General features: G+C 33.6%; 1 protein-coding gene across 2 annotated transcripts; it reads right to left on the bottom strand.

The window, feature by feature from the left end:
• Positions 1-1,909: 1,909 nt before the first annotated feature.
• LOC113857512 (probable alpha,alpha-trehalose-phosphate synthase [UDP-forming] 9) lies at positions 1,910-7,577 on the bottom strand. 2 transcript variants are annotated; one of them, XM_027489494.1, is made up of 5 exons: positions 7,326-7,468; positions 4,644-5,425; positions 3,402-4,529; positions 3,008-3,281; positions 1,910-2,919 (listed from the first exon to the last, which is right to left on the bottom strand). In XM_027489494.1, the coding sequence occupies exons 2-5, from the start codon at positions 5,390-5,392 to the stop codon at positions 2,596-2,598; spliced, it is 2,475 nt and encodes an 824-aa protein (XP_027345295.1). In that variant the 5' UTR covers positions 5,393-5,425; positions 7,326-7,468; the 3' UTR covers positions 1,910-2,595. The 2 variants fall into 2 exon arrangements, with proteins under 2 accessions (XP_027345295.1, XP_027345294.1); XM_027489493.1 differs by having other exon boundaries at positions 2,214-2,919; positions 3,402-5,425; positions 7,326-7,577.
• Between the last annotated feature and the right edge of the window lie 2,160 nt (positions 7,578-9,737).

The following is a 9,737-nucleotide window of genomic DNA, read 5'->3' as shown; positions in this document are numbered from 1 at the left end:
TCAGTTAATCCAATATGACATTTTCAATTTTAAGCTTAATTTTCTTGTAAACTGTAAATTTAGTTAAATAACATTTTCTGCCTATTTTTAAATAAGTTGTATAGTGCCTATAAGTGACTCCTCTTATAAGTTTCTTTACTTTTAAAAATTATGTTCAACTCCTTGTACGTGATCAAAGAAATTATAAAATAAATTTTAAAAGTTAATATTATAAATCAAATGAGATTTAAAAAATATATATTTTGCTGTAAAACCATAGTAAAACCATATTTTCATCACAAATTTATCAAGCAATTTTATACATTTAAAAAGTTTTTTTAATATACTATCACCAAACATATATTTTTCTGAAAAATAGTTCTTGAAAATTATTTTGCAAAATAATCTTAGAAAAAAAAATGAAACACAATTAAACACATCCTCTCTCTTTTCCTTTTTAATTTCTCCAATGGAGAATAATTAAGAACTTGTAATGTAATAAGAGCTTGAATTTTATTTATAAATTTGATGCTTCACTTCTTCCCTTCTTACTTATTCAATATAGGACTAATATAAGATAAGTGAAATATTAATATATTATAATATTTTTAATTTAATATTTATTTATATGATAAATAAATTTAACTATTTTTAAATGTTTCAAAAATTTCTCTTGATTTTAGATGTACATTTAACAAGTATTACAAACAATGTTTTCTTATTCACTGTTACATAAATGTACATGAGGTGTGTATCTGTGTGAATATATGAAAGTGAAATAAGTACTTTTGGAAATTGTACAATTATACATAAAATCGTTAATTTTAAAAATCAATAAAGTTACATCGTTAGTTATAAAAGTCACGTAACACGCACATTAAGTTTAGTCGAATGCGAGTGTTGTTCTTGATCAACTTTCTTGGATTTGTTTATAACTGGCATCACCTCCTACACATGTAAGTCAAAGTCAACACTAGTAAATGATGCTTTTGAATTTAATAAATCCATATCATATTTAGCTATTTTTTCAATTTATTTTCACCCATTTTCAATATAATATTTTCTCTTTTCACCAAACACTATTTATAAAGGAAATTACTGATAATTTAATATCACCAAACATATTATGGAACTCTTTTCTCTTCTTTAATACAAATACAAATCTCGTAGGCTTTGCCTTTAGTATTGTTGAATGTATATCAACAAGTGAAAGAAATTTGTTGCTTCATGTTTTTTTTTTTTTTCTAACTTCTACCATTGTCATAACTCTGAGCTCAGGTTACAATGATAAAGTGTCATATACTCATTTTCATTCTCTTTCTCTTTGTTCATTTATCAACAAAGCAATTGTTCTCAAATTATTACTCATTTACTTATTGTGGTTAAAAGAAAATTGTTCTAAATAAATTGTAATTCTTAAAAGATTTATTTGCTTTTTTTTTTTTTTTTATCTAAGCCTTTACTTTTTATTGTAATATGAAATCTTAACATTTTATGTAGAATTCACCCAAATTGTACCATTCTAATTTAAAAACCAAATGCAAACAAGTTTGCTTGAACTTTTTTGTATTTTTGTTTGCTATTCTACCTCATCTATAGAGAATTATGAGTTGATATATGAAGACTACTGTTATTGATTGCCTTCAAAGATCGATGAAATTCTTTTAATATATATATTAAATTTATTCAGAAGTAATTCAAGATTGGATACATTTATAATGACAAAAAATACAATTGGTTTCATCCAACAATTCTTCGAAATTAATAACTCATATACACTCACCAACACCTAACACAGCACTTTGATTTATGAAATTTGTTGCTAAAATATCGCTATTAAACCCGAAACTTTCAGCGGATCTTCCGACGAATCGTTAGTAGTCCACGTAAAGAAATCAAATAGTGAAAGGAGAACACTACTAACTATTCCAAAAAATAATTAGAAATTAAAATGTATTGTTACAAAGTTTAATAAGAAAATTAAATGACAGGTCCAAATTGAATAACAGATATATAGTCTGAGAAAAAAAAACATAAGCGTAGAATAAATTATTTAGACAGAAAATTGACTTTACCCAAATATATATCCCATTAATTTAAACTCACTTTCATTTGAGTTGAATTCTATAAAATCATGTTAATCCAAATTTAATTCTACAAACCATCCAAACACACACTTAACCGCCCACAAATATTTGCTTTTCTACGCAAAGATTATCCACCAAGTTGGAGAAGAGATATCAAACCAGATTGGCATTTTGTATTGTAAAAGAAGTATTGTAACTATACAAGTTTTGGTGCCCCCTTGTTGAGTGCAAATAGCGATCGAGTCTAACAATTCCAAGCAGAACTAAAGCTCTCGGTGGCACCAGCAAATATAACAATTGATGTTACCATGTACAAGAGAAGAATTGTCAGACATCCATGAACCGCACTATTTAACAAAAACATTCCAGATACCTTGCAAACCGGTTCAGGAGCCCAAAAAGAATCAGATCCGCAACAGCAAGGTCGCACCATATGTCAGGTTAAGATTAATAACCAAAAATTTCTGATTCACATGAGAAGAATCCTCGACAAGTAGAGCAGCACTATGAACGAATAATGCTGTCTAACTCAAACTGTGCTCTCAAAAGAGACCTGGAATTGGGGAAGATGCCTGGGCTTTGGATTAGATGAAGCAGCAAGGCCCTGAAGCAACTTTACTACATCAGCAGCATCATCAAGAAAATACTTGGCCTTGCTAGGCTTCCTACCAACAGTGCAGGCGAAGATCTCTGGAGCTGATGGTAATGATGGGCACGAAACTGTCCTCAAAATGCTCTCAAACATGTCCTCGTCAGACCTATCATCTCCAATGCAAAGTACAAAATCTGGTGGATTACCACCATTAACCATGCTCAAAAGAACCTTTTCAGCCACCAAACCTTTGCTTATTCCCTACAGAGAGCAAACCAATGCTTGATCAAGACCATTCCAGCCTAAGTTTCACATTGAGGAAAATGAGGGGAAGGGATTCGAAAAATACCTGTGGCTTAACTTCGACAATATGCTGGCCTCTCTTAACAACTGCTGGTTCATTAGCAAGCACACTTTCCAAGTGATCCAACAATTCTTTGGCTTGGCAAGAACCAAAATCAGGGTCTGCATCTTGATGATGCCACACCAAAGCACTTTCCTTAGTTTCAATATGAGATCCATCTGTTGCTTCTGTGTACAACTGCATGACAGGTTCCACTATATTTTTCCAGTCAAGGTCTGCAGCCAAGTGACTGGTTTCCCATTCTGAATCTCTATTCCACCTGCAATCACAAAAAGAAAGGGAAATTTTACCTTAGTGTTATACTTTCTTTTCTGCAAAAGGGGAAGGGCATAGAGGAGATACAGAAGTGCACGATCTTCATAACAGTAAAATGACAAACCTTAAAAAGTATCCATGTTCAGCTGCAAGTCCCAGCATTTGGCATGAAGTAAACCAATCACTCAGTGAATCTTTTCCCCTCCCACTGACAATAAACACAATATTCTTGGGATCATTACACAGAGCATTTAAGACCGATATGACTTCAGGGCTGGGGATTTTATTTATTATAGACGATTGTGGTACAACTGTACCATCATAATCAAGAAAAATGGCCCTTCTATTGGTTCTCTTGTATGCTGAAACAATATGGTCAATTGACAACTTTCTAAAACCATGAGAAAGTGAAACAACTCTAAAACCCAAGCCCAAACCAATCCCCCAGCACCTTTTGGTGTAATGATCTTTGCAAGCTCTCTCCAAATCCTGCATAAAACTTCGTGCCCAATATGCCACATCATGAGAGCTGACATACCGATAATGTTTCTCGTGGCGCAAATGCTTCTCTGAATCACTCATTGTAAGGGCTGAATTCAGAGCATCAGCCACAGCATCTATATCCCAGGGATTGATCCTGATTGCCCCACTAAGCGAAGGTGAACAACCAATGAACTCAGACACAACAAGCATGCTTGTATGAGAAGAATTACTTTTTCTACCTAATGCTTCATCCATTTTTGCAGTTCCCTGCCTGCAGACAATATATTTGTATGGAACTAAGTTCATACCGTCCCTTACAGCATTGACAATGCAACATTCAGCTACAGCATAATAGGCACTCTTCTCAAAGCGCGGAACAGGGCGGTCAATCAGAATAACTGGCTGATATTGATTTGAACTATATGTATCATTGATCCTCTGGGCAATTAAATATGTTTCCTTCTTAGCTTCTTGAACATCCTTCCCTAAGCCCCTTGCAGGATTTACAATTTGAACTAATACAACTTTGCCCTGCAAATCTGGATTCTGCTGCAGCAGCTGCTCCACAGCTAGAAGTTTCAGACTGATTCCCTTAAAAATATCCATGTCATCGACACCAAGAATTACTTTTTTACCCTTAAACTCTTCCTGTACCTCTTTCAGTTTAGCAGATGTAGAAGGAAGATTTAATACAGATTCAAGCCTACCCATGTGAATGCCTACTGGCAAAATTTTAATAAATATAGTGCGACCAAAGTAATCAAGGCCTATATGTCCTCGCTTGGATTCATAGTCCAGACCTAGCATTCTACTGCAGCAAGAAAGAAAGTGGCGAGCATAATCAAATGTATGAAAGCCAATTAAATCAGAGTTCAACAATCCCCTCAAGATTTCATCCCTTACTGGTAAAGTTCTGTAAATTTCAGAAGAAGGGAAAGGACTATGAAGAAAGAACCCAAGTTTAACCCGATTATACCGCTTCCTCAAGAAAGTAGGCAAAACCATCAAGTGATAATCATGAACCCAAACAAAATCATCATCAGGATTAATTACTTCCATGACCTTGTCAGCAAATATTTTGTTTGCAGAAACATAAGCCTGCCAAAGCAAGCGATCAAAGCGGTCACCATGGTCTGGGCATATGGGTAGCATATAATGAAAGAGAGGCCAAAGTTGCTGCTTACAAAAGCCAAGGTAAAACCTTTTCTGGAGATCATGGGGTAGAAAGGTAGGTACACAGTTGAAGTCATCCAGCAATCTCTGAGCAACTTCTTCCTGCTCACATGCATCTATTTCGGCCTTGAGGGAACCCACATAAATTACCTCAATATCAGACGAAAAACCATCTTTTAATTGTAATAAAATTGAATCCTCGTCCCAACTGAAGCACCATTTAGCAGTTTCTGTATCTCTTTTAGCCTGCAATGGCAACATGTTTGCCACAATGATTTTTCGCTCCCTACATCCAGAAGAGCTAACATCTGAATCCTCATCATTACAACCATAACCATCCAGGTCAGAAATAATTCCAGGAACAGTCATAACCCTCGGAAGAGCTCTTGGGGTGTGAGGAATATCAAGCAAGTCTCCACCAGCTAAGTCTAAGAGATTAGCATAAGATCTTGAAACCATGACTGGACAAGGGGGCCCTTTCTTCAATCGTTTCTATCAATTCATAAAAAATAATAATAAATATAAAATATTTCCGACAAATATCCTAAAATTAAGGGTCATAGGCCTCATAGGCCTCCAAGTATAAAAAATGACAAAGACTGCATTCCACGTGTTGTCAACAACACTACATATTAGATATGAATTCGCTATAATTCATTTCAGGAACTTTATTAGCTAGGTTCTTGTATAGTTGCAGGAACAAATTACTTTATTAATAGCTATTAATGCAAGTTTTGATGATCAAGGTGGCTCAGATGGTGGAGTGATGAATGATATGCACCAGGGTGTGATGACAAACGAAAAAAGCATGATGTCAGCGAATAACAATAAGTCAGCTAGGAATGCTAACTCTATTGTACATGGATTTATCTGTAGAAAACAGTTAGGCTAACGCTAACTGGTATCGTCATCATTGCCGACACGACAAAATTGTTGTACAAGCATTGATAAACTCTTGATAGCATTAATTTCTTCCCAGGCTTTCCAAAAGAAATGTATAAAAACAAATAAGCAAATAAATAACCATACATGTGAATCAATAACAATAAGGCAAAAATGTAAACTAAAAGTGAACCAATAACAGCAATCATAACATATATGATCATATAATTATTTCCAATAAATGACGACACATTCTCATCTGCTATTCTCCCATTGATGCAGATAATGAACACATTACAGCATGGACATAGAGTGAACACAGAATATGCCTTTAAATTGACACCACACCAGAAAACAGAATCTGCTATTCAGAAACAGAAGACATTCATAGTACAGTTTACATCTCACAAGTGCTAACATGATATTTTCGCAATGCCCCCAGTTATACCAGGAAATTTCAAATGTGTTCATGATAAATATCTTACTAGTTACTACTTAACTGTACATCCAAATATTCAACCACGGCATAAGAAAGAGCAGATGGATTCCCTTTGAAAATGATATTCATTTTGTCTTGTCTATAGGCAGTTAGGCACACAAACAGACTCTATTCCCACAGATTACTAACAATCCCATACACATATACTAATCTGTGGCATTGATTTCACAGTTCAAAGTTCAAACTACATAGCTAGTATAAATCTGAGTAGTTAAGATGTAAGAAGTCTATAGGACTTCCCGGGCCAAGGTCCAAGTTTACAATATGTGTAAAACAGTGAAAACTAAAACCCTCGTTCTGTGTGATCAAATATGATGAACCTCACCACATTCAAATAATTCATAAATGTCTTAAAAACTGCAATCAAAATACTTTATTCTTGAAAAAGTGCTTAGAAGCCCCATCTAGGCAAAGTGCTAAACAAAATCTATTTAACGGAAAATCACACGGTTTAGAATTGTTTCTTAAAAAAGACTTTCCATTTCTAACACCAAAAATTAAATTTAAAAAAAAAAAAACAAAAACTGCCAACCACACAAAGCACTAAACGATGAGCATAAAATACAAAATAAAAAAAAAAATTTCTAAACATAATTTTATTGAGGTCGAAACTGTTAAATGCCAGAACGATGTAAAAATAAAATGTAAAAAAAAATAAAAAAAATCCAAGGTAACAGTAGTTGGGAGACTCGAAATCAAATTCAAGCTATCATCACATTATCATCAAACTTCACGTCAACGACGCTGTCGTTTAACAATTCCCTGCCAAAACACCACACTCACACCCACACATTCACGAACCGAACAAAAAAGCAAACGATCATCCAAACGCGAACGATCGACCGCGTTCGGTTCCAAAGAAAACAGCGTAAAAGGAAAAAACCGTAACTGCAACCACTTCAGAAAACCAGTAACAAGCAATTCAATTCAAAACACGGATCACAAAACCCGAAAAATCAAACGAAGGAACGCACAGAGAAACCTTAAGCAGTCACAAGTCGCGAGTCTCACCTTTCCAGCGACAGATACGGCGAGATTCCGGCGAGGTAACGCAGAGCGATGAGAGAGAAAGTTGGAGGCTTCGATAGAGATAGAGAGAGAGAGAGAGAGAAAGAGAGAGAGAGGGGTCTCGGTTTTGGAGAATGAAGAACAAACGAGAACGGCAACTGCGAGATTTTTCTTTTTTTTTTTTAAATTTATATCTTGGAACTACTGTAGTATACACTGGATAGATAGATTTTTTTAATTAATTAATTAATCTGTGTCTGCTTGACAAGTTGGATAGAAATATAGATAGATAGAGACTCATGTGTCCATTAACAACAACCTTCACTGCAGTTTGCTTTTCTAACCATGGTTCAGTTTTGCTTTTCTTTTTCTTTTTTTTTTTCCAGATTTTTTCATTCACCATTATACCCTTTTCCTATGGTTAAATATTCCCTGAATTTTTTCATTGTTTCCTATTCTAAATATTTTAGTTTATCTTTTATATATACCCCATGTGTGTATTTATTTATTTTAATATCAATTAACGGGGACAAGTGGGGATCCCTTATCCGCATCCTTATCATTAAGTGTGGTTGAATATCTTATTCTAAGTTTTCAAGTACAGTACAGTTCATTTTACCAAAATGAAACACCTACTCCTCAACCAGTGATACAAGACAATTTAATATTATTTAACATTATACACCATTCTTTCATTCAATATATTCTTTACTATACAGCAGGTGTTGCCTCCTTTATGACCTCCTTAAATAATTATCTAATTACAGTCAAATTCATACAACTTGCAGCCTTGTGGTCCTTCTCTGGCTATGCTTCTTTATTTATTTTTATTCTGGAAAAAGTTTTTAAAAGAAACATGTGTATGTTTTTTTGTATAATTTTCATTGTTTATTTCACACATCATGAATGACCTTTCAAAATTCCACGATTCTTGAACACACAAAAGGCCTCATATTGTTCCAGACTTTTAGCAACCCTTCGGATATAGGTCACCATATAAACAGGTGCTTCCCTTTCCATATTAGATAAACAGTCTTTTCTCGCAGATCATAATCACAGCAACTAATCCTTATAATATTAAGAATTAAGGGGCTGAGTAGAAATAATGAATGAGAAGATTGAGAGTGGAAGTAATAAGAGGGGGCAGTGAAAAAGGTGAAATGAAGGGAGTGGTGTTAGGGGGGAAATGGAACTTGGAAGTTTGAAAGAGATGAGCTGGTAGCAAGTAAGTGCCAGCTAAAGGTGAAAAGAAAAGAAGAAGAGGGGATAAGGTACGCGTTTGGATCTCGTCCAAATCCAAGCGCTTGCAACGAGGAAACAAAGAACCCAAATGTTGAGTCGTGGACCGTGCGGGGCTGACTCAGCTCCACGTACTTCCTCCACCCCACGCCACTTCCCTAAATCTTTTATTTTCACACTAACCCCAGTCAAATTAATATTTAAATTTGGATCTTCCTCGTTGCTTTTTTAATATTCCATTATAAATATTTCTTTCAAAATTTTTATAATTTTATGTATTTTAATTGGTTTTAGTTTATTTTATAAACTTGTCTATTTATGTCTAGATTTATATGCATTTTAACTGAACACTTTTTTTTCTCTGAAAAATGCAAATAAATGAACAAATTTAAATAAGTTTCTTTCCTTTTTTTATCCAAAAAATTAATGTACGAGAAAATATGAGTTTAGGTGTATATAATTATTGTTTGGATAAGCACACTACACGCCATTTGATGATTTGAACACCATCACTAACACATTTTCCCACTTTCCACCCGAATTCTCTATGTTACCCTTGCACATCAAAAGCGCTTTTCCTCTTTCCCTATTTTTCATAATTATCACCAAATTTATAAAATTATTTTCGCTCTTGTCTAAATATTTCCATAAAGTGATTACATGGCTATCTTTATGTTCTACCTGTGAATCCTTAGGCTTTATTTTATGAAATTTAAATCAAAATTGGTAAATATATAAAGTATAAAAATTGAACCTTTTTCAAATTACAAATATTTCAGACTTTTTAATAACTAAAATAAATCATATTTTTACTTTATAACCATGAAAGCTTTGTGTATATACATATTGTGCACTTTTAAATATTTATTATTATTATTTAATTATTTTTATTAATTGTTTTTATAATTAGATTATTAAAAAATAAAAATAATAAAAAACACATAAAAAAATCATAATAGATGCTCTCTTGTTAATACATTAAATGTGTACTGAATAAAATGCTTTTTGTACAAAATAAGCTGTTCGCATCCCAAATGAGTTATAATTTTATACATGGAAAGAGGGACAGTTTGAAATGTGATTTACTTGACTCTAGTCACCTTAAAAAGAGGGTAACACATTTGGGTGTAACTGCAAAATTATAGAATTGAGTTAGGGAAACCATAAATCATCAAT

This window comes from Abrus precatorius, unplaced genomic scaffold, assembly GCF_003935025.1.
Source record: "Abrus precatorius isolate BTA unplaced genomic scaffold, Abrus_2018 Scaffold2, whole genome shotgun sequence".
In the NCBI taxonomy this organism is placed as follows: Eukaryota; Viridiplantae; Streptophyta; class Magnoliopsida; order Fabales; family Fabaceae; genus Abrus; species Abrus precatorius.
Note: the sequence above shows the minus strand (reverse complement) of the source record. Positions and strands in the feature narration are given on the sequence as shown.